A 26,534-nucleotide genomic window follows, 5' to 3' on the forward strand; every position below is an offset into this window, starting at 1 on the left:
TTTGCATCAGAAATCAAGTTTTTCTTTCACTTTATATGGAAGTTAAAATAAGATTGGGTACGCGGATAACAAGATTCGTGTCAGGAGGATCAAACTCAGGTTGAATGAAGAGACAGATTTGTATTCATTCGTCACGTAAATTATAATAACCATTTGCTCGAATAGTCCATCAGTCATCCTCGCTCTTAACGCTCGCCAATCATTTCTAGTCAATTCAAGGCATGTTGACGGCGAATGCCGAAGTAGTCCTAGTCGAAGCGAAGCTACTGAGAGGAGAGTCGATTTTCATATTTCATCTTCGAAGATTTCCTAGATTGATAGACAGATAGCAGAGGGTGAAACTACGGATTTCGGCCTGAATCCAAATCCCGTCTTCCGAAGCAACCTTCTAATCTACCAATTTTCAAACTATTCATAAGAATGCAAACGCTGTTCAACCAGGCCATACTTCGCTGATCGGATTAAATGGTAGTCAGAAGGGGAGATATCTGGAAATGGTGGACCAATGAAGTGTTTCCAAATAAGTCCAAATCGGTTTTTGAAATTTGACATGACTATTTTCGCGGCCAATCTAGCCTATATATACTGATGCAATAAAGGTGTATCATTTGGTACCGAAATCTCAACATCTGAGACGGAGTTATCCCTTTGGGTAATTGTTGTTTGTCATCAATTATCCATGTAAAACTCTGAAAATAATCTCGAATTTTCTGCTGCTTTTCTAGCTCAAAGATAGCCAGAAGAGCCACAAGCCTGATGGCCATGGTGATTGCTAAAATATTCATCCCCTTGCGGGCTAGCTACAGGTTGTCTCTCTCGTGATGAGAAGAATGCACAAAAAATCGCCTCGGCAGCCGAAGCAAGCCTGGAAGCCTATTTATGGTAACCATGCTTCTAGTCCTCACAAAAAAAAAATGAATCATCTGCGGTGTTTCCGTGGAGCCAAACTAACAAAACTAGCGATAGGTATGGTATGGGATCCGGTGTCCTGTGTGTGCTCTGCGCCGAAAGAGAACGAGGTCTTGTTGTTTTTTTTTTCGCCTATGCCTGCGACGATGTGCTCATGAAACATTAATCATCAAGACATGTTGTGTTCGTACAATAGATGGGTATCATGTTTGGCCCGCGTGTCAGTAGTTTGTAGGGCGTTTCCGGCCTCGCCGAGCAAGCGAGTGGAGTGGTTGCCTTAAGAGGATTATTTCGTTCAACACCGTAGCTGTGTAATGGAGTTATTATTGAGTCGCCCAAAATTTGCATGTTTGCATGATTACGATGATGAGGATGACGATGGAGGAAAAGTGAATTATTTCTGCGGGATCAAGATCCACACTGGGGTGTATTACGGGAACTGGAGTAGCTTCTGCGATGCGCGGGGATGATGACCAATTTAATTAATGTTGGGAAAAAAACGTGCTGAATTTCAATTCATTGCCGCCTGTAGCTCAGCGAAGATGATGAAGTTATGAAGGATGGAAAACACTAGAAACATCCTTCAATTTTTTTCCTGCATATATATCCTGCGGGTGAATTCCAGCGAAGACAAGCAGATAGAACTATAAGTGCTGTTTTGTACACAGTTCTAAGAGCTAAAATTCCACAGTCGGAAACAACGGCTGAGCAGCTGGACACGGCAGCTACTCGTAAATTGAGCGGCTTTAAAGGCTACACAGGAATGCCTTTGTATTGGCGTCGACTGGGTGGGCGGTTCTGACGCAAACGCTCACTCTCGGCAAATGGGATGCATAAATCTGGTAGAAGTAATTTATTCATACAGCATCGTTAGGGCCAGCTTTATGAGTACAAATCGGCGGGAGTAGCCACGGGGAGAAATGGAAAATGGTATGATCTCGTGGAAATTCAGAGAATGCTGGAAGACTCTGGCTACATACACACACGCACACAAATGGGGAAGGAATGTTATCTGGAAACGTTCGATCTGATGTACGTTTCATTCAGATGATAAAAGAAGAAGTATATAGAGTATGTGATTTATGAAGCACTTATGCTAAATAGTGAAATTACCGTAAAATAGTCGTTTTATCATTTGAATTACTTACTAACCAGAGATGCCAGACGTGAGGGCATCTCTTCATTCTGAAGACATTTCACTTACTGTTAAGATATTTGTGGTATAGAGTGCCATTCGGTGCCATTTGCTCGATTATTTCTCAGGGTCATTTGTTCACTTTTCTTCTTGGTATCTAAAATGATTAAAAAGCTGTTCGCGGGCCTTTCATTCGATTCCAAGTATTTTTTTTCTATATGGATTTAAAACAATTCTGATTTAGGGTGTTGAAAAGAGGGGGGGGGTCTTCGTAGCCACATTGGTTGTGCGTTCGCTTAGTAAGTGATCGTGAGTTCAAAACTCAGGGCCCTCATTGACCATCTTTGTGTTGTTACAGAATAGCTACGTCCACGCAACAATCATCAGCGATGGAGATCGATCCACGGTCGAAATAAGATCGATTTATCCATACAACTGCTCTGCTCTGCAAGACACATCGGGCTGCTGTTCTATAAATAACTCAACAATGATCAATCAACTGTCTCCGCTGTCCGGTGGTCCAACTGGATAATGGAAAAACAGAAAGAATACTCTTACGCCTAAATGGCTACTGTGTGAATGTACCATATGTAATGGTATAGAAGGAATACTGGCGAATGGCAACTGTGTAATGTGCTAATTATAGATATGATAACCATGTGACATGTACACGATTAAAAATTCGGCTCTGTTACAGCTACATTGCTAATGAGCCTTAAATAAATAAATGGGATAAAAAAGGGTGTTGAAAAGTGGATTTTTTGTAGCCGATTTTGATTCATTGCATAAAGAAGGCACCAGAATATACGGTACTCAATCAATAATCGAAACTTATTTAGTACTGTTCTCATGGGTTCCATCACAAACAAGAAACAAGAAATCCAAGTCAAAATTTCTCTACTTTTTGGGAGCACACATTCAATTAAATAACTCACGGAATTTTAATTTTTTGAATGTTTCGCGTCGGAACACAACAATAAAGCTCAAATGGTCAGACTTATAAATGAAGATAGTTCTAGATATCCTACACCATATACTTCAATTCAACCGAATTCTTACTTATCTCTGGAAACTCAGAAAAATTGAGTGGTTCTATAGTTGTGAAACGCAGTGTACACCGATTCCACGCCAAATTAGCCGAAACAAGTGGTTTTCCAGTTTCCTCAGCTCTTTTCGATTGCTTTTGAACCTCGTACAGTTTTCATTATTACATAACCCATTTCAAATGTAATTGATCGAAGACCATTCAAGAAAAGTAACATTCAAATGGTATCTACACCTTATTTTTCATGAATTTTTTCTTAAGTGTATATCCTAGGACTAACCGTTCTCGAAATATAGCAATATACGATAATGATTTTTTTTCAAACTTTTCGGTATTCCAGTCAATACTACGTAAAAGTAGGTAACTGACGGGTATTCAATAAAAAGGGAGAATTATTTCAATACCTTTCTGTAAAAAAGTAAATAGCGTCATTTTTTTTCTTTCCGAGATAATTGGTCTCTGGACTCTATAGAAACGGGTTGCTCGTTTCTTTTCGCTCGGGTGCTGTCAGTTCGATCAAAGATGGTGTCGAAACAACAAGCACTCTGCAAGCGCGTTGTACGGTTCTTCGAAACGCGTGAAAGTCAAGAAAAAAAGTTCACAGTAGACCACTTTAGGGACAAAAATATTCCGGAGAGCACTGTTTGTCCAATCCTGGTATCCCGGAACGTCGAGTGGAAGACCGGTAGTGGTCGTCCGGCGAAGATCATGACGAATCTCTGAAAAAGCTGTTCGACAACAGGGAAGGTACGATTTTGCGAGACGCTGGCCGAAAACATCCACAGAACCCTCAAGCAGAAGGGCCTTTCGGAAGAAGACTAGTTCCCCAGAGTACACGGGCGAGCAGATAGCGACCCCGAAATCACAGTGTTTTTCCCGCTGTCTAAGTCCCACATTCCCGGCAATGATCGGTACTATACCAGCGACAAGGCGTCCACAACCTCGGGGTGAAGTACAAATACGAGCATAAGTTTGAGAAGAAATTTATTTTGTATATTAAATCTCCGACAAAGGGATATCAAAGCCCTTGTTTAACAAGCCGAGCGGAGGAATGCTTGGAGAAGATTCTGGTTCCGTTTATAAAGGAGCATAATTCTGATTGGAAGAACGTCTTCCGGTCGGACAAGGCGTCTTCCCATTACGCCAGGAAGACGTTGGCGTACTTCGAGAAAAAAAACAGATATCGTACATACCCAATGAACGGAACCCGACCAAATTGCCCCAGTGCCGTCCGATCGAGGATTTTTTCGGCTCCCTCAGTGCCCTGGTGTACAAGCATCTCCACCAAGTTGCACCGTACGGCTGTGCAAGGCCCCTTTGTCAACATTCACCGACTTTTTTTTTGAATTACAATCGTTATGTTTTTAATAAAAAATACTGAATTGCTTGAAATATTTTTTTCTACTATATCACTGAAGAAATTCTCAGTTTTTATTGAACACCCGTTAGTAAATCATTTTGCCATTTCAGTATCATTGATTTATTTCTTAGAAAAACAAAATATTATTTTTGCTCCTAAATGGATACTTTTAGGGTATGACATGAAAAAAAAATCAACTTACGTAAATTTGTTTTACCGTGTTTTGTTCATCTATACACCCCTCGGGTTTGACAGCTGATTGTTTACATCTGACACAAACATAATTTTCGTTGCTGTTTAGTCAACTTTTTGGTGCGTAATGACGTGTTTTTGACGCTGTGGAATCTTCCGGAAAATGGATGGAAAGCAAATCTTAACACAGGTCCGAAATTTGATTGTGTGTGACTTCCAGCGTAACGAGTCTCAACGAAATTTGCTGGGAAGTATGGGATAGGCTTTGTTGCGTCTAGCTGGTCATTCTGAAGCATCAGATGCTCGGCAACGTGGCCGATCGACCGCGAAAAGGACCGAAACGTAAGACCGATGCAAGAACGGACACGCTAATCATCCGGGATGTAAAGAAAACCCCACGAACGACCATTTGGGCGATTAAGGAATGGTTGGATTTGGACCTTTCCAATTACACCATTCGACGACGCTTGGTGAAACGGGACCTGAAGAGCTACTTTGCCAAAAAGCGACCGATGATCAGCAACACCAACAAAAAATTACTTCAGTTCGCGAGGGTCCATGTAAACAAGCCGCTGGAATTATTATTTGGTCGTTATTTGGTCGGACGAGTCCAAGTTCGAGCTGCTTAACAAGAAAATGGAACTCCGAGTGTGGTGGAAGAGCAATGAGGGCCTCCAGGACCAGCATCTACAACCGAATATGAAGCAAGGTGGTGGAAGCATCATGGTGTTGGGTTGTTTCTCGTAGGCTGGGGTTAGCGCATGTCAATAGTATTATGACATCCGATGGTTACATCCACATTTTGTGCGAGAACCTGGAAGAATTCATGCTAAGAATGAGACTGCACCTTCCAACAATGTAAGAATTCGAAGCATACTGCGAAGAAAACAGCAGCATTCTTCCGATCGGCCTAGATCAAACCAATGGTGTGGTCACCCCAAAGCCCCAACTTGAATCGTATTGAGAGTTTACGGGCGATTTTGGAAAACTGATGTTACGAACAAGCAAAACTATTTTGCTGCGTTGAAGAAGGCGTGGGACGACCTGAGTCCCAACACCTCCGGAACCTCGTGCAGACTTCGAGACTTCGACAAGGCGATGGACTTTCCTATCTGCTCTTTAACGTGGCGCTGGTATTATGCAGAAATCAACAAGCTTCAACGTGCGGGCACGATTTTCAACAAGTCTTGTCAGTGTATCTGCTTCGGTAGTAGACTTGTATACCATTCTGAAACCGAGGAAAGTCTGAAACCGATCCGAAAGCCCGGAGGTAGCGGACTGACAAAGAAGCGTTCGGTAAAACAGTACGAAAATTTGTTGACCTGCTGATTAACAGTAATCGAGTAAATTTCTGTGCGGAAAAGTGCCCCGAAGAATGTAAAAAAAGGAATACTGGTCAACTGTAAGGCACATACTGAAGAAAAAGGGTGAAATTTGACCACCATACAAGCGAGAACAGGACTTGTGCACAGGAATAGGGACTAGAGAATAGGGAATAGGGTATAGGGTATAGGGAATAGGGAATAGAGAATAGGGAATAGGGAATAGGTAATAGGGAATAGGGAATAGGGAATAGGGAATAGGGAATAGGGAATAGGGAATAGGGAATAGAGAATAGGGAATAGGGAATAGGGAATAGGAAATAGAGAATAGGGAATAGGGAATAGGGAATAGGGAATAGGGAATAGGGAATAGGGAATAGGGAATAGGGAATAGGGAATAGGGAATAGGGAATAGGGAATAGGGAATAGGGAATAGGGAATAGGGAATAGAGAATAGGGAATAGGGAATAGGGAATAGGGAATAGGGAATAGGGAATAGGGAATAGGGAATAGGGAATAGGGAATGGGAATAGGGAATACGGAATAGGGAATAGGGAATAGGAATTTTAAAGTTTAAGGAAATTTTCTTTTGATATATTGAACCATCTAAAATTTTCCGGTAACTTTTTGTACAACTTTTCAATTTGTTTGTGTTTGGTTTGAATTCTTATTTCAATTTCACTAACACACAAGAGAAGACTCATTGTATACCCATTGATATATAGTTCAGTGAGTATATATATATATATATATATATATATATATATATATATATATATATATATATATATATATATATATATATATATATATATATATATATATATATATATATATAACTGCAAACCTTCGACTAAATCTGACGTTTTTTGATATTTTTCTCTCGTTTGACATACACCGGCAGATGTATCCTGCTTCTGAAATATATTAATTTTCGGAATTTAGTTCCCTCGAGTGACTGAGGGTCCGCGCTTACATGATCACATCACTTATCACAATGACAACTTATATACAAAATGTATATGCATTTTCAAAATATTGTGGTTTTTGCAGCGTGGCGTCGGAGTTTATGCCCGGACCAATCTGAGAAGACAAGTTCAGGTTGGCCCAGACATATTCTCCTGTGCCGCTTTTTCAAATTTCAGTAATATTCAGTAGGGCATTCGAAGCGCGATGAATCACGAAATCTATCAACGATTTATTTTTCATCCGCGTTCCCAAGATATCGTCATCTCGTTTTAAGTCTCGGGCTAGCCCAAAAGGATTTTCCGTCGTCGCGCGTTGAAATATGCGAAAAATTAAAGATAGTTTAAGGCACGGTGATTTACGAAATATATCGTGATTCTAGAATTTCGTTTCAAAGAAACATAATAGACGAGTTCGCTTGGTTGCTCTCTTAGGTTATTTAGGAATACATTCCGACAGCACGTGTTGGAATATGGCTGAGTGAAGACCATAAAAATGAATTATCGATATTTTGAAGATTGAAGAAAACAAAATCAGGCACTGTGGCGTTATCGTCATTGATAATGCAAGCCAGCTGCGAGGAATTTCGATGTTATTGGCCCTAGTAACGGCTACCAAATACTTGTACAAAGAGTTTATTCTTAATTCTTAAATTTATATAATGTTAATTCTGGCTGGTAATAGTTTCTTAGTCCTACGTTAATAATGAGGTAGCGTCCAAGACGCCTAGAAGTATATCCTAAGGTTGGCCAACTTGCTAAAACCACTCTTTAGCCATCTTGGAAGTTTACTGTGTTTTGTTTGTAAACAAAACACAATACGCTTGTGCCCAAGCTCGCTCGTGATCAGTCTGTCTCTTCCACGCTTCAAGCAAATAATTCCCCTTCTGCTTTCTTCCGTACTGTTTTAATATACCGCTCCCCTAACCAACTAAGTGACGAAACGGCCTCACCTTAGGATATACTTCTAGGCGCCTTGGTAGTGTCTTGAACACTACCTTTCTAGTTTTTTTTATTTCATTGAAATGGTGCGCCTGATGAGGTTCTGTTAGTTAATGAACAGTGTTATCTGAGAATATTTTCGACGATTGTGTGAAGTGACTGAAAAAAACTAACAAAAAATCCGGCGTAATGTAAATGCAAATATTTTTTATATAAATGGTGGAAGGATCACAAAATAGTCAACTCGAATTTAACGTATTTTCTTTAAGTGTACATTCGGAAAAATCTTAACACCCCTCATTTTGTGAGTGTGTGCGTGTAGAATATTTTAATTTCGACGTTTGCTTTTCAGTTCACAAAATGTCATCCAAACAAGGAAACAACGAAATCGATTTTCAGGCATCTTCTCCGGCAGAAGGTTTACACTGCGACGGAGAGGGGGAAAGATGGCAGACATCTTGAAGACCATGAGACTATTCATGTTTCTAAAAACATATCTGCTTTAGCAGGTCTTCTGCATCTGACTACATCATCACATATAGGTCAAAGAACGTCGGAAGAAACGTCTGCTGCGAATTCTCGAATTCGCCTAAGAAAGTCAGTTTGAGAAAACCAGTTTCAGACATTCACAAAGAAATTAATGAGACGCAAAAATATATTGAGGAGAACTGTTTTGAACGGGACAAAATAGACAAAAACAAAATACTGTACATTCAAAGTATATAATATGGTAACTTTTGTGTCAAACATAGTACGTAATCGAGATAATTATGCAGTTCCATTCATCAGCGTAACAATCTTTCAACATGCAGCAGCATTCGTAAAGCAAGTGGTTCATCGTTGCAATCCATTCCTTTATTAAAAGTGTCTTTTTCGGTGCGCGAACATACACACTCAATCGAAAAGGCGCACGTTGTGGGTGAAACGCTGATACGAAAATAGTACGTGGCAGTGGTAGTAGTAGTAGTAACAGTAGTAGTGGCAGTCGCAGAAGTACTAGTAACAATCATAGCAATTTTAGACACACAGGTAAAAACGGTTCATCTAGGGTTATGTTATGTATATAACTCAGATATCGGAGGGACAGTCATGTGAGAGATCAGAACAGATAGAACACAAAATAGAACGATAAGATATATGGAGGATCAGGAGGGGTGCGACAACTCAACTCACCGTTTTCCATGGCGACCTTCGCTTTGTATCCCCCGTAGTGGTTGGAGTAGTCGGAGACGAAGCGTAACGCCAACAGTGGTCCTGCCGTAACATGACGCAGCAACTTCAGCTTGGAGCTCCAATCACCGCAGACTTTTCTGGGGATGCGACCAGAGCTCACCTCCGGCGGTGGAATCCGCAGATCGTAGCTGGGATCTTCTGGTTGGAGGATCAGATTTGGGGATTTACTGGCGAAGGTAGCCACTATCCGCTCGCCAATGTCGACCTTTGAGGGAGCGCTGTAGGACTTCTTCCACCGGGCAGCAATGTTCCTGTTGGTGCTGTGCCGGGGATTGCGTGCTTGAAACAAAGGTTGCTCTTTGTACAGACGGGATGATTTCGAATGGGATGAGATGTTGACCGGTGGTTCTATAATTTGCAGATAGTCGTAAGTACACCTGTGGAGAGTATTCAAAAGTTAGTTTTCTTGGTTATTTGTGGATCACAGTCAATCATAACCGTACAGTGGTTCATTTTCTAGCACGAGCTCCTCGAAGTCCAGCACTATCCGATATCCGGGAGGGGCAGTGATCATGGTCAGGCAGTTTACGTTATCCGGATAAGGCCTAGGAAAACCCGGACTCCAGATGGTAGCTTTCGGGCGATCCATCGTGAGAGTGATTGTTTTGTTGCATTCATCGTGCCAGGTTTTCTCTAACGCATCTGGAACGACACATCCGGATGGAATCAGACTTCGTTCGGATAACAATCGTAACAATCTTACCTTCAACGCCAACTCGCTCGCAGAGAAAAAAGTTACGCGATTCACAATCGCGATCATTCCACATGTATGAAGGCGCCAGAGGACTCATTGTTGCAGACGTCCCAGGAGGTGTCTGAAACTGGCGACGGATTTCCACACAGTCCTGCCCGCTCAAGCCGTCATCATTGGGCTGCCGGTTGTAGTTACCTTGCTGTATCCATCCAGGAAACCAATCTGTGAGAAAACAAGAGATTTCTAGGATTCATCCGCAACTCTCCATTTGGGCGAACTTACTGGAATATGTAAACGGCAGATTGTCGCTCCACCGGTAGTCCCCCTCGAGAACCCTGTCAGACGCTCCTACCCAGTAGGCGTTATCGTCCCTGTATCCTGGACTCTTAAGCAACACTTGATCGATCAGCTTCTGATCGGCAACCGAACGAACCGAGGCTAGATTGCCTCCCTGTCGGTTGCACTCCCGCTCCGCCAGTGTCCAGCTGAGTCTTTGATTTTCGAACGGAGCGATGCAGAATTGACCGCTCGCGATCCATCCGAAGGCACATTGTGAGATGACATTCTCGATCGGTTGTGTGTCGTATTCGATGAGTAGCGATGGCACTAGTCTACTATTACCACTGAGATCACTATTATTTGTTGCCTCTTCAGCTGCCAGAGCTGTTAGCAGCGTATATTTGTTTACATGAATCACTAAACTATTCTCACTAGAAAGCAGCGTGTGAACGGTAGCCGCACTTTCACTGGTCACACATCGAACCCACCGATTCTGCGATGTTTCGTACACTTCTACACGGACCCCGTTGTAGCAATGAGCGTCGTCATGTTGCGCCACACTCAGATCTATTTGTTCCTGAACGATCGCGGATGTATTAGAGCTTTCCAATGCTCCATTGGCGACGAGTCGGAGCGAAACTCTGTTCCCGAAAGGGAGGTGTATCCTGAAGCGGCAGTCGAGACCTCGCAGCGGTCTCAACAGCATCGAACTATTGCTAGCTGTCAGCGTTACATTGTAACAGTAGTCCACTAGCCTAAAGTTAAAACTAAAAACCGGTCGGTTATGCACTATCACACTTGTGTTGTGGTGCCTCTGGAAGTGGAACGTCCGTTCGTGTTTCGGAAGCTCTTCCAGCTTGCCACACAGAAATTTCCCCTCGGTGTCCCGCCCGAAGGTTTCAAGTCCCCCACTACTGGCACCGTTCACCAGGCGATCGCTAGCTGCTCGCGCCCCATCTACACTACCGCTAGAGATGGGGTCGATAAACTCGAGATAGCCGCCGTCCGATCGGCAGGGGATGTTGAGCCTTGTCAGTTGCACCACCAGTCCCGGTGGTAGTCGTTGCTGTTGCTGGTTCTGCAGTTGATCGTCAGCCGCGTCCTCCAGTTGCGTGGAGAAAGCTACTCTACAGTTGTCGTACTCCTGGGGCAGCTTGCCAGAGTCCAGCGAGCCCGAGGTTTCCTTAAGTAGTAAATTGCATTCTGCAGGGAAAATAAATGTTAGATGCAATTTTTTTCGTATAACGTGTGATGAGTTGTAGTATTGCATAGTATTTAGATAGATATTATGTATCTTCAGCAAAGTTTCATAAAATTTATAGTTCCACAATGTTGCTGAAGACATAACTCAACTATCTCGTAAGTATAAAAAGTTAGCTTTTTTTAATTTTTACCGTAACTTAGTAAGAATTTAAATGAAACCGCCAAATTATTCGAATCAACATTCTGAATAACTTTTCTGAAGACACCCAAGCTCTAAAATGTAAGGTAAGACGAGAAAAGATTTTTGACCGTCTTTTTTCAGAACGGCCCCACTGTGCGCCGGTCGCGACTCGCATACCCACATGGATATTCAAAAGAACTGACTGGGCAGCTTTTCAGACATCCTCCGACTTCTTGCTATCTGAAGGCCACCCGACCACCATTGCCAATTTTAATAAAATCATGATGGCGGATATCCCAAGAAAGAAAACCACTCCGGGCTAAAAAGTGTTGAGTTGGTGATCCGAAGACATCCAAGGAGAAGTCAAGAAGCGCAGGAAGCTTCTGCGTGTGGCCGAACGTCTACCAGTCGGAGACAGAGTGGAGCCATGAATAGGTATCGGTAACACATAGTGAAAAAGTGGATCAGGCCAACGAGTAACTCCTACAACTCTATAACCTCTCTATAACCTAAAAACAACCAACTAATCCCCAAAACAATTTTCGGCAATATTTGCGAGCTTCTGGAAGACGTTTTGGTTCTCTACTTAGATGGTCATTTGGATGAACCATGTTGTGGTTTGCATTTTTGATTATGAGTTTGGAAAAAAATACGTGTAAGACATTAGGGTGACCATGAAGAACAGGTTTTTTTGCTTTAACTTTTATATTTCAAATTCTACATCAAAACTATCTTCGTACGACTTTTAGAGCTTATCAACAAAAACAAAAACAACACAAAAAAATTATATAGTGTTGAAAATCACACATCATGTAGATTGAAATATGATCTTTTAAATGCCGTCAATAACTTTGTTTATTTTTGCCCCAGAAAGAATGACAAGCAATTGAAGAAAGCGTATTTTTTGGGAAGAAATATTAATAACTTTGAGTAAAGTTGAGATATCGACAAGTTCTGCATCGCAAAATATTTGTATTAGTAATCTCTAAAAGTCTTCCGAAGACAGTTTGTATGCAGAATTTTAAATATAAAAGTTAGAGCAAAAAAAACTGTTTTTTTCATGGTGACCCTAACGCAACTTATAAAAAGGCGCTTTATCGGTTATTTCAAGAGATAGAAAAAAACTTTGTTCTACAAAGATATCTCAAAAAACTGGGGCTACAACATTGTCGAAGTATGTTTACCTCTATCTATAAAGATAAGAAAGTTAGATTTTCGTCGATAATTTTGGTCACCCTGTTTTTGATAACATAAAAATGAGCGCTTTATCGTATGTAACAACTTTGTCGAAGACAGTTTTTGTCTAGAGAATAACCGTCAAGCTTTAAATGCTAATTTCCACTTAAACACATCTCCTGGACCATTGCGCATTGATATAAACAATGACCACCAGCATTGAGATGGGCATTGTTTGCGGTGTTAGTAATAATCTATACATATAAAAATCTCGTGTCACGGTGTTTGTTACCGAACTCCTCCGAAACGGCTCGACCGATTTTGTTGAAATTATGCAAAAAACTTGGTAAGCATGAGAATAGGTTGTAATTTACATTTACAACTTGTAAGCTATATACGATACCGCTAGGATACCGATTACTAAATATTTAATACCGATTAGAGTGCCTCTATGCAGAGAAAAAAATCTGAATATTTTTTTTCTTATATTTTGCTTCAAACAATACATATAATCACAAATTTAAAACCCCGTACCCTATTTTCAATCGCGATTTTAGTACTTTTGTATAAACAATATTCATATAATTCAACCGTCGGTCGTTTTTCAAACAGAACGAATTTATTCATATTGTTAAATGACAGATGGGGCTAGATCGATCTTTCATCCACACATTAGCAAGTAACTTCACTTCGTCTAAAGCCAGGCATATCGCCGGCGAGCTGGAGGTATTTTTGAACGAATTATTGAAATACTTAAAATCACACTTGCTCGGTTTACGAAATGGCAATCACGCTTTTGTTATCAATTCTGATAAAACATCTGCTGGAGAGCACTTGTCTAGATTCAGTGCGCAGGCGTTATTAAAATCATAGACGTTGTCTGCACAATAACGCGAGAAATTGTGATTCGAAGAAAAAACAATAATCTGGAATTCATCGTCAACGCACATCTTTCATACGACTTTCTCCATGTTCTTCGTCAATAGCACTAACGTTCTCAACGTTCGACAACAACATGCCTTGAATGTATTCTGAGTGGCAAGCTCTAGAATGTGTGTCACCACAATGCAAGTCAGAAGAAATATCTTTGACGAAGAATGCTCGACCGTCCTGAAAGAACAAGATGAATATTGCACAAACATTAGACAACATGATACTGGTGCAGGTACTCCATTCATTATGAAAAAACGCTATCATGAGCAACGCCGAGTCAAAATTATCCGAACGGATTGAAATTTTGCATTCTGAAATCCGTTGGACAATCAAGTTGTGCAAATGTGTCAACCTTGCGACGCGATCGCGTTTCGTGCCAATCCACATTTGTGTGACTGTTTTCGTGCGATATTATTGTTTGTGGTTTGGTTTGTGTGATTCAAGTCCTAATTTCATAATAAAATCGCACAAAAAGAGTCACTGCAACGAAAAATTACACAAAAAGGAATCGCACAAAAACGGGTTTGCCTGTATTTTTCTCAACGAGACAGCACTTGAATGATATGAATATTGATTGTGATTTTGATTTCTTTATTTAACTTTTCAACTTTGCGACAAAAATGTATTGCTTTTTCTCTTCACATTTAACTTTTGAGGGATCAAACATTTTAGTTACATTAATGATGTTACATTGTATCATGAAACATCATACCAACATCCGTTGAAATCGTTTAAATCGTTCTTTTTATTGATCACATTCAAATAATTTTGAAGATCGTTATAACGTTCAAACTTAAAATGCATTAGTTATGTTTTATGCAACACCCAAAATATTCGCTAGAAATAATTTAAATGGCAGAACAACGTTTGCCGGGTTAGCTGGTATCATATAACAAATTGATGTCACTCATCGAGTTATGCGTTATTCATGAGTGATAACAGTAGAGGAAGATAGCGGAATGGAAAAATGAAAAAAAAAGGATTACGTGAAAAAGTTCAACGGGAATATGGAATAACGGGAATAATTATGAGAATTATTTTTAGAAAAAAATAGTGTGAAGAAAACTCTAAGATTGTGGTAGAATGTAAAAGACAAAGATTATGATTAACGAAAACACTCCACTTAGCACTGATGAAAAAATAAGATCATTCACTCCTTTCCAACTTCACTCACCTTTCAAAAGCACCATTGTGTAAATCAGTTCGTGAACAATATGGCTGGTCATTGTACGATATAATATCCTGAAACAACAAAGACAGAGAGAGAGAACAGAGAAAACAACAGTTAGCAAACTAATTTCGCACTTAGACGAATCATTCGCCACATATTTAGCTCTCGATCATCAACTCGTATGGGGTCTGAGATCTTCCGTGTAACCAAAGTTGCACCTCCGCATGATGTGCGGAAAGTTTATGACTTTCTCTTTCACCCCTATTTCCCCCCCTGTACAACAAGAAAACCCACCAACCCGCTCGTGTCAGTTTGCGCCATTGTGGCGTGGCATGTCACACTTACGGAAATCAACGGCGACGACGGGCGAAACTTTCGCCAAGTCAGTCAGTCGGGGAGAGAAACTTTTCCGACTAACGAACTTCTTGGTTTTGTTCCAGACAGCGTCCAGGCCAAAGACAAAGAGTTTATGTGCCCCTCGGTGGTCATCGATTGGGGGAAGTTATTCCGGTTTTGGTTTTTAAAGTAAGTTTGTTGAACCCAGCTGTCACCAGCAATCGGGGTAGCCCAACCAACAAGTGTCGACTGGGAGCAAATAGGAAAAAAAAGTTTCTCCGTTTCCAGTTTGTTAAAGCTATCAAACACGGGGAGAGTGTGATGTAGCTGAGAGTGAATTATGGACCATTATGGATGTGTCCTGGTAAACAAACGCCTGTTTTAGTTTCCATGATAAACAGGACATGAGATGATTGCGTAAAAGGTTAGAAATGTTGTTGATTTTCACAGCAACTTGTCTGATGATATTGGGTTGGGGAAAAAGAAATGTCGTATTTCTGATCGAAATTTGACGCTTTCTTTAACATACTTAAAATTATCCAATTTAAGTCAAATATGCGCCGTTTTGTTCGCAAACTTGTTGCCATTTAGAAGGCAAATTCATTATCCCCCCTTATAACCAACCCCCCCCCCCTCCTTATTTGCAAAAATATTCAGATAGCCCGTTTTCGTAAGCCTATTTTGAGGCCAACTTATTATCATCAAGAGCTTTTTGCATGGACCGGAAGAGATGATAATCACTTGGAGCCAGGTCCGGACCATACGGTGGGTGCAATAGGGCATCCCATCCGAGTTCCCGTAGCTTCTGGCGGGTCATCAAAGATGTGTGAGGCCGAGCGTTGTCCTGATGGAAAACAACACCATTCCTATTGATCATTTCTGGCCGTCAATCCGGGCTTGGCGATGGTTTGGGCCGGCTCACCGCGCTTCGACCACGACTTTTTTCGCTTTAGGTTGTTTTACGTGATCCACTTTTCATCACCAGTCAGCATCTTCTTCAAAAATGGTTCGAGTTCGTTCCGTTTCAGCAGTGCATCGCAGGCGTTAATTCGGTCTTAAAGATTTTTTTGCGTCAACTCGTGTGGCACCCATACATCCAGCTTGACGCGCTATAACTTCAGACTGAAAAGGACAATCACAACACTGTCAAAACGACACTTGTAGCACAGATTGTCGTCTTTAAATAGCCGTATAGTATGACCCGATGCGAGAAGTACAACACAAGATACGTTTTAGTGTTGCCATATATTGAAAATATACGACATTTCTTTTTCCCCAACCCAATATAATACTTTTTCCGTAGCATTTCTTAGCACATCATCGACTTAAAAGGATAATCATTGAAACATGAAGGAATAATATTGCACTGAACATTTATTGTGGTTGTGTGACTTATTTTTCCAACCAATGACGATGGTGATTTGTCATGGATAGTATTTATGCGATTCCTAATCTTTGAAAATACCATGCAAAATCCATGTTAAAAAAAATCTATCATTTTTTGGAAGACAACTGTGTTAGTTCAAAGTTTCGAAAACGAAAGCGTTACGCCGGACCAACAAGATTTTGAGCGTTAATACCTCCTAACCAACCGAACGAAATGGTATGATAACCACTTCATTCGAAGGATAAAAAGTCTACGCGTTATATGTTTCTTACTTATTGATCCAAAAATTCGTTTCAATAGCTCGAAAATTGATTTGAAAGCAAGCTATTGAACTCATAACTATCTAACTCATTAATGATGATTGCTTTTGTGGTGATCGGATCCCGAACACGGGCCCTAAATCAAGGCACCTGGAGAAACCGTCGCAGCAGATACTGTGGTTTCTTTGACTCGTTTGCTGCTAGTACACAAGAAGCTAAAAAAAAAACCTGCCAACCATCCACTGGCGAACGAGATGATAGTGGCTACAATCAAGGCACCGAAGGAACACAACGGTTTGTGCAAACAAAGGGCGGGTTCGTTTAAGAGTCCCTCTAAAGCTATAAAGGAGTCCACCAGAAAGATGAGTGATACCGCTAAGAAGGCAGCCAAGAAAGCGTCAGCCACGAAAAAGGCTACCGTTTTCGGGGATAACGGCTGAGCATAGAAGCATCTCTCTCGCTCTCACGTACACAAAAACACATACAATCTCGGGCATTGTTCTCACGAGAACAAAATGAATCATGAATCAACCAGTTGCTCCTACAAAGCTACGCAAAACCATCGGTTCTTTTCAGGACCTCCAACATGTTCAGAAGAGTTTTTTCATTTATTCATTGAAAATTTATTCAGATGCAACTTCAAATAAATGACAGTGGTAGCCCTATGGCCTGTAGGGTAGTTCGACTCCCCGCGGTGCATGCTGGGTGGCGCTAAATGAACTACAACAAACTCCGAGCGTCTGTTTACCATGGAGGTGCGGCTCAAGTAGCGTCTGTGTGACATCTATGCGGCTGAATATGAAATGCTTTTCCCCCGAAGTTAAGATGGCTAAGATGGCAAACCCGTCGTGTAGGATAGGGTCCTTGAGCTGATAACCCACAGTACCCAATATCAACAATAAATTTCGGAAACCCAAGTTAGAAGAATACGGACTGATTGAACGGCAACAACTTTTACCATGAATCTCGAGGTCCTGGGGCTGAGTGAAGTGCGTTGGCTGAACTTTGGAGAACACCGGCTACCTTCAGGGCAGGTTCTACTGTACTCTAGCATACGTGGCATACGTAAGCAGTAGGTTGATCGTAGCCAGATTCAGAACACGGGTGCGAAACCTTACAATAATCCAGATTTACGCGCCAACCAACGCTGCCGAGCTACAGGTGAAGGAGAGCTACTACATTCCGAAAGGTGTCATAAAGATCCTTGATGGGCGACTTCAACGCGAAGATAGGTTCGGACAACATGGACGGCACGACGGCACGGTCTAGGAGAGATGAGCGAAAAAGGGCGAACTGCTTGCAGAGTTTTGTGGCAACAACGACATGGTGATTAGGGGCACACTCTTTCCCTATCGACCAGCGCACAAAGTTACGTGAGTCTCGAGTGACGGTTACACTGAGAACCAAATCGACCACATCTGCATCAGTCAAGTGTTTAGACGGAGCCTGCTTGACGTGCGAATGAACGCATTGACGACATCGCTTCCGACCACCATCTTCTCATCGGAGAAAACCGTCTACGCGAAGCGCGAGTTCAACAGAGGGAGGAGAAGCTCAGTCGTCGATTCAACACACGATGGCCAGATGAACTTTGGACCCGAACCGAGGAGAGTTCCTGCTAGTGGCAGCGTCGAGGACCAGTCAAGAACCCCTTCATCGCAACCAGCGAAAATTTCCTGGGTGAACTGGGCACCCGGAGGAAATAATGGATCTCGGAGGACACCTGAGAGAAGACAGATGACAGAAGGGACGCCGAAGTTGCGATAAAGCGACAAAGAACCAGGAGAGGAAAAGATACAGCTCGTCGTCGATATCATGCTCTCGACCTGGAAATAAAGCGCTCGTGCCGACGGGAAAAGCGAGCTGCGACCGGTAACCTTCGTTTCCTCTATGATGTATCACGACGCCTAAACGGAGCATGGATAAGATGCCTGTGGAAGACGCGACTGCTCAGCTGATAACACATTCCACTCCAGCGAGCAGCTGATTCAAGTGCCCGCGAGTAACCAGTTACCAAGTCACCAGCAGCAATCAGAAGTACGAAATCAAACAAAGCTCCGCATATCGCATATCAGCCGAGATGCTTAAAACTAACCTCGCACTATCCGCATCATTTATACGTAAATGTCTGGGAAACTGTAACATTTCGAACGACTGGATGCAAGGCATCCTTATTAAGGTTCCAAACAAAGGGGACCTGACTGAATGCGACAACTGCGAAGCATCATGCTGCTGTGAGTAGTCCCCAAAGTCCTGTTCATGGTGATCCTTAACTGGGTCAAGGAGAAGGCAGATGCGACGCTCCGACGGCAGCAGGCGGGATCTAGAGCTGGTAGGACCTGTAACGATCACATTGCTACGCTGGCATCATCATCGAGCAGATTAATAAATTCCAGGTGTCCCTTCACCTGGTGTTCATCAATTATGAGATGCCACGATAACATCTGGAGCGCCCTAAGCGCAAGGCAGTTCCGGAATCTTGCACAACGGGGTCCTGTCTGACCCAATCCCGGTCGCGACTGGTGTCAGGCAAGGCTGATAACTATTCCTCATCGACATCAACGAGATCATGGTGGGTACTTTCGACCACGAACCAAACCGTTGGCTCTTTTGGGAGCCTATTAGGATGGGGCACCTCAACGACTTTGCTTTTGTTGATGACATTGCACTAATATCGACACGGAGCTCTGATATGCAGAGTAAGCCTGATGCTCTTCAGCGGCTGGCCTAAAAATTAATGTCAGCAAGACGTAAGCTTTGGATGTCAACACGGTCACGTCTTCCAGATTCACAGTAGCTGGGCAAGCAGTGGCGAGGGTCGAGAATTTCTAATATCTTGGTAGCCAGATTGCGTCAGATGGCGGAACCAAAATCGATATATGCGCGCGGATCAAGAAAGCGAGGACTGTCTTTGCGAGTCTGAGGAAGACATAGAGGTAAAATCACATCAGACACCACCAGTGACTTAGAATATCAACAAATATTCACGAGTAACGAATATGATTTTTTTCAGTGTCAATGACTTTTTTCAGCTTGAAACACACTGCCCTCTTTATATTGATGCCAATAACAAACGAGTTCATTTTGTTCATATTGCTGATGCATGAACAAAATTGCTATAATGAATGAATGCAGCGTTGAGTGGGGTTCATAACTTCGCTGTTATTTATACTTTGAATATCAAAAACAACAAATTGATATTCATCACATTCGAAACGATATTCGTTCTGGCATTGATTTTGAGTCAAAATTCAGAAATAAAAAAAAAGTCAGGCTGGACCATTTAGAGAACAACAACACCAGAGTTTGATGAAACGAACTTCGGCACAACGGCATAAATAAAAACCAACCGCACACAGCTGCCTCAGTTTGAAAGTAAACAACAACTGATATTCATTTGGCTAAAATGAAATTAAATTCTGGAATTCTGGCATAATCAAGATGAAAATGATACTGGGTGGAAAAATAAACTTCAAAACATATTGAAAAACAAAAGTTCATTTGCTCATATTCAATGGTCGTCTGGATCTGTCATAAAGTCTTGTCCAGTTAGAATCCGTACGGAAGAAATCATTTATATCTCGGAGATAGAATGACATACAAAAAAGAGTGATCAACCAAAAGAAAGATATATTCTTGCACTTTTACAAAAAAATGTCCTTAAAATTATTTTTCTTCATTTCTGATGAAACTTCTCACTTTTCTGGTGATTCCTCCCATCAAACGTTGCACAGCGGCAGTGTCGACCTCTGTGGCCAGTTTTTTCCAGAATCTGGTCATCCCTGCAGCGTCCCGAGCCATTTTTCCGGTCTTCTTTAGCTTCCGCTTCATAATCGCCCAATATTTTTCAATTGGGCGGAATTGGGGGCAGTTTGGTGGGTTGAACTCCTTCTCGATAAAATCCACCCCGTTGTCGCGGTACCACTGGAGAACCTCCCGGCTATAGTGGCAACTCGCTAAGTCAGGCCAAAACTTAACGGGACCATTGTGTGCCTTTATGAAAGGCAACACACGCTCCTTCAGGCACTCTTCCTTGTACAATTTCGAATCCATGGTCTTTGTAGTGATGAAAACCGGCGTCTTCGCACCACAGGTGCATATACCCTGCCAGATCATCATCTTCTTGGCAAATTTGTCCATGAACATGAACTTGAATTTGGCGGGGACATCGCCTCGTGCCGTGGAAAGATAAAATTTTTGTCCCGGAAGTTGGCCGAAGTCCATTTTTACATAAGTTTCGTCATCCTGGAGCAGGCATCCATGGTACTTCGTTAGTACCTGATAATACAACTTACGAGCGCGAGTTTTCGTCACTAGACTCTGCTTCATCGTCCTATTTGGTTGCTTGATTGCTTTGTAGGAATGAAGTCCAGCTCGGTGAATGATTCGTCGAACGGTACTACGAGCGGCACCGTATTTCTGAGCGATATCATGTTCGGACAGTCCAGGGTTTGCTCTGACGGTTCTCAACACCTTCCAATTCAGCTGACGATCGTAGGTTCCGCTTCGACGCTTCTTTTGAACCGCCCGGTCCACGCTGTTCCGCTCGCGGAATCGTCTGAGCACATCACATACGGTAGTTTTAGCGATATCCAACTGTTTCGCGATCTTCGCACCCGACCACGTTGGATTGTCAACGTGGGTGTGCAAGATTAATTTTCTTCTTCTGTCTTCCATGTGGAATAACTCCGGACTTACGGCACGAAAAAATTTGAAACTTTTACCACCAGAAGAGGAAACATTTGTAAACAAACCGCTGTAAAAACTTTCTTGCAGCGGCCACTGACTGTGCCGCTGTAAAATGTGCAACGCGTACGGATTCTAACTGGACAAGACTTTATTGATTTTCGTTTGGAATATATAGGTTTTCGATGCAACCTAGCCCGAAAATCTATGCATTTGATCTTAGCGAAGGTGATTTTTTTCAACACTGGTCACCACACCAAAATCCGGATCTTTAATCCCAACGTAAAATCAGTGCTGCTTTACGCATGTGAGACGTTGGGCGTATTAACAGAGAACGCACGGAAACTTCAGGTCTTCGTAAAACGATGTCTGAGGTATATAATTCGAACCTGGTGGCCAGACAATTGGATCTGAAATGACGAACTCCATCGTAGTTGCCATCAGTTGCCGATTTTAACAAATCGTAGGAGCGTAAGCGGCCGTGGTCGGACACACATTACGCACTAGACTGGAACCCGCAAGGTCATCGGAGCAGAGGCAGACCCAGAGGTTTATGGCGGCGGAGCCTCACAAACGAAATGAGAGAATTTGACCCAAATTTGACCTGGGCATGGGTCAAGGCGAAAGCTGCGGATGGAAGCTTCTAACGAAGGCACTATGCTCCCTGCGTGGAGCGCAGCAACAAGTTCAAGTAAAGGGTGTGTCACATCAAATTGCATCACGGAAAAAACGCTGTAGAAATTCGCCCAGTAGACCGATCCTTTTGAAAATTTTAGACAGTAAAATAAAAACTATTAAACAACTTTTGGCATTTTCTTTTTATTCATACTTCGAGCCCAAGCCCGTATGCTCGCACCTTCCTCTTTACCCCGTCCATAAGGTTCTGTACAACGTCAGGTTGTAGTTTTTTTTGAACAGAAATCCATTTTCTCTTGAAGTCCGCCTCCGATTTGACAACTTTTGGGTTCTTCCGGAGGGCCTGCTTCATAATCGCCCAATATTTTTCTATTGGGCGAAGCTCCGGCGCGTTGGGCGGGTTCATTTCCTTTGGCACAAGGTGACCCCGTTGGCTTCGTACCACTCCAACACGTCCTTTGAATAGTGGCACGAAGCGAGATCCGGCCAGAAGATGGTCGGGCCCTCGTGCTTCTTCAATAGTGGTAGTAAGCGCTTCTGTAGGCACTCCTTAAGGTAAACCTGCCCGTTTACCGTGCCGGTCATCACGAAGGGGGCGCTCCGCTTTCCGCAAGAGCAGATCGCTTGCCACACCATATACTCTTTGGCAAACTTGGATAGTTTCTGCTTGCGAATCTCCTCCGGAACGCTGAATTTGTCCTCTGTGGAGAAAAACAACAGGCCCGGCAGCTGACGAAAGTCCGGTTTGACGTAGGTTTCGTCGTCCATTACCCGGCAATGCGGCTTCGTCAGCATTTCGGTGTACAGCTTCCGGACTCGCGTCTTCCCCACCATGTTTTGCCTTTCGTCGCGGTTAGGAGCCTTCTTAACCTTGTATGTACGCAGGCCTTCCCGCTGCTTGGTCCGCTGGACGAATGAACTTGACAAATTCAGCTTATTGGCGACATCCCGGACCGAACTTCTCGGATCACGTCTAAACTGCTTAACTACGCGCTTGTGATCTTTTTCACTGACGGAGCATCCATTTTTGCCGTTCTTCACCTTCCGGTCGATGGTTAGGTTCTCGAAGTATCGTTTTAGTACTCTGCTGACCGTGGATCGGACGATTCCCAGCATCTTACCGATGTCCCGATGTGACAACTCCGGATTCTCGAATTGAGTGCACAGGATTAATTCAAGACGCTCTTTTTCGTTCGACGACATTTTTCCAAATTTACGAAAAATTAACAGTGAAGCATGGCCAACGTGATCTATACACTCTTATCTGATTATAAGCGAAAGCAGAAGATATAATTCCTAAAAATTAAATTTCTACAGCGTTTTTTCCGTGATGCAATTTGATGTGACACACCCTTTAAGTAAGTTCAAGTTTTAGAAGAATGCAGTATTCAGCACCCTAATTGAGAAAAAAGAGATTACAATTGCGAACAAGAGATAATCTTCCATGAAGCTCCTGTAAAATGCAAAAATAAAACATATTAGTATATTAATTCTGGTACAAGAATGAAATATTTGAGTTCGACATCTGTTTTTTAAACTGGTGAATGTGATGCTTAAAATATTTTTTGCAAATATGTAACTATTTTCTTATATCCTCTTTTAACGTTATTAGTTGACACATTAAATTTTGTACCATTTGAGTAACTGGTATGTGAACTTCCTATCTTCATGGCTACACATACAATCAAAGTTTGACACAACCAAAATCCGTGAAGCTTCCCACCTTCTATCCTCTATCTCGGTGAGGAGTGGATTGGACAGGAATAAGGATAGGAATGAACATTGAAATGTTTTTTTATTGGATACTTGTGCTGTCGGTTGCGAACAGTTACATCTAAGTAAATATTGCATTCTTGTAAATGCCACATTCGGGTGGATGTTCGGGTAAATGGCATTCGGCTGAATATCTTTCGGGTACAAAATCCATACGATCATCATCAGCATTCAACATTGTGATTTATCGATAATACGAGGATTCACAAAGTAGCAGACGTTATTGACTAACGCGACAATGGGTAGGTCTAAAGTCTCCAACAAGATGTCAGAAGATTCCTAATCTTTCCGCCATTCCGATTCCGCTCAGTAGGTATCAAGGTGTGGTTGCGGAAATTATGTATCAATGTTATGTAATGAACTGGGCATTGCAATAGAAAATAGAATAGTCTGTCTTTAATGTTGTAATTTTTGTGCCATTTTTTCTCTCGAATATATTTCTCCAAGGTTTAGATCTTTAGTTCAGATGTGCCATCGCTGGCCACTACTTTTTCCACCTTTCTGGAAATTTACGGATACGAATGAGTAGTCGGAAGGGGCAAGGTCTGTGCTATAAGAAGGGTGAACCAGAATTTCCCATTCACTATTTAGATCGTATGTGAGGATCTTTTGCGTTTTGGATAGTCGCAGTGAATCCATTCCCGTCCCCGGTAACGATTCGATGCAGAAAAAACACTTTGTTTTGTGTTGTTCAAGCAACATCTCAAGCATGTCGCTTTCAACTAGAATGTAACATAATTTCTTTGCTATTGTATGTATCCTGCGGCTTTGAGTCGTTTCGAAATAACCTTCCGAATTACTTCAACTGATTCTGCAAGTTCTGTTTTCGTTTGACTCGAATCTTGATCGAGTAATGTCTCTAATTTTTCGGTTGACCCGGATGCATTTCGTCTTTAACACTATAACCACCCTTTCCTAAATCGTCCAAACCACTCCCTACAAAATCTGTCCGATGGTGCAGAACCACCATAAATCACTATAAACTTCCCACAAATGGTGCTTATATGCACTTATATGCTCGAGATTTTCAACGCAGTAAAAATTGAACTTGTTGTACAAAACACAAAGACTTGTAAACAACATTTGATTGACAGATATCGACACTTCGCAATTCAGCAAAAAATAGCTGTCACCGTCAACTATTTACATCACTTCGAGCCATCTTGTGCTTTTATTGCCAATTCAATTCACTTTCTATTACCAAGCATATTATATTGAATACATCGAAGTTTCCAAAATAAGTTTCAGTTCAGTTTTTTAGGTGACCCTGAGAAGATTCGATGAGCTTGCGAGGTTTAGTAAAATTTTTTGACGTATGATTCATAATTGTTCTTGCGAGAATCATACACAACATTTGTATCCTCATGGTCAGTAATATCTCATCTTCTTGATACTCACATCAGCCACAGACGACTATATATCCGTTCCACATTCACTATTATCTACCGTCGACAATGCATAAAATCAACAATGCTTACGAGCGATTCAATCGCACACAAACACTCTTCACCGTAACGGCATGAAAACAGACGCGGTGCGTCCTTTTTTATATTTCTTTTTTTGCTTTGCTTCTGCTCGTCGGTGCAAGCTTGGCTTTGTGTACATTCTGAGGCAAACAATTTTGCACGTCTGTTCTACAATAAAAAAAATTGATGATGCCCAGGGTAACTATAATAATTACAGTGCTTCGGCAATGACGACATGCATCAACCGTTAATCAACCATTACTGGTATGGTTTTTCAAGCAGGCACCCACGTTTATGATTTTTTGTGATTTCAATAAGGTAAGTGTACCAACTATGGAAGACATCTGTCACCAACTTGCAGAAATTGGCGAATACTTAATCTATTTTCTCTCAAAAGTATAAAAAAATATACTTTGTCTAGCAGTTTGAACTCTGTTTTTGAAGTTTCTCACTGATATTCCGATGATTAATTGACTAAATTGTATGAAAAATATGTTTGAAAATGTCACTTCCATGTATCCATAATGGTAATAGTGTTCCTGGAGTTTCGCAATAAGTGTACCCATTATGGAAATAGTCGGTGTCAATAGGATTCAAATAACACTTCAATAATAATTTTTAAATTAAACAATGCCTCTAAGTCTTATTCCTAGTATGCAATATTAATATTATGTAAAAGTTATGGAAACGGAGCGTGAAGTCGCATTTTTTTCAATTTTAGAAACGCTGCAACTTCGTAGAAAACCAACGCATGAAGATGGGATACACATCATTTTAAAGCTTCATTTAAAGCGTCAAGTTTTGAGATGTAATGCTTGAATGTTTCTATCTTTTTGTGTGTATGCGTAGTGGATAACAATACTGGAAAGAAAAAAAAATCGTTTTTTCTGTTTTTTTAAGATTTCGTAGATTTTATTATTTATATATTAGTGTTTTATTAATCAAGTCAATAGTAAATCCAATTACCTTATCATTCAGCATTGATTTGATTCCAAGAATGCTAATAAATAAGGTTAGGAAATGTCCTGTAGGCCATTTTACTACAGGAAACAGTTTTGATAGAATGAAAAATTCCCTTTTTTCTAATGAATACTTTTTCCAATAAATTCTGTACAAGACTCATTTTTTATCATTCATTATTCGGCAATTTTTGCCTAATTTTTGCTTTTGCTTTGATCGATTCTCTTAATTGACTTTCTCTTACGATAACTATGACATTCCAGACAGATTTTGTGCCACATAATTTCAAA

The 26,534-nt window shown here is 41.6% G+C and overlaps 1 protein-coding gene across 9 annotated transcripts in view; it reads right to left on the minus strand.

Annotated features, from left to right (window-relative positions):
* The window catches only part of LOC129762992 (uncharacterized), a 464,623-nt gene that overhangs the window by 96,411 nt on the left and 341,678 nt on the right, over nucleotides 1-26,534 (minus strand). For all 9 annotated transcript variants that reach the window (XR_008740772.1, XM_055761656.1, XM_055761661.1 and 6 more), the window contains 5 exons: nucleotides 14,744-14,811; nucleotides 10,080-11,279; nucleotides 9,807-10,019; nucleotides 9,547-9,745; nucleotides 9,044-9,480 (listed from right to left, as the gene is read on the minus strand). Coding sequence is in view for 8 of the 9 variants with exons in the window: in XM_055761656.1 (XP_055617631.1) it covers nucleotides 9,044-9,480; nucleotides 9,547-9,745; nucleotides 9,807-10,019; nucleotides 10,080-11,279; nucleotides 14,744-14,811 (2,117 nt within the window). In the remaining variant the exon portion in view is untranslated. The remainder of the gene's footprint in view (nucleotides 1-9,043; nucleotides 9,481-9,546; nucleotides 9,746-9,806; nucleotides 10,020-10,079; nucleotides 11,280-14,743; nucleotides 14,812-26,534) is intronic.

Source organism: Toxorhynchites rutilus, chromosome 1, assembly GCF_029784135.1.
Source record: "Toxorhynchites rutilus septentrionalis strain SRP chromosome 1, ASM2978413v1, whole genome shotgun sequence".
Taxonomy (NCBI): Eukaryota; Metazoa; Arthropoda; class Insecta; order Diptera; family Culicidae; genus Toxorhynchites; species Toxorhynchites rutilus.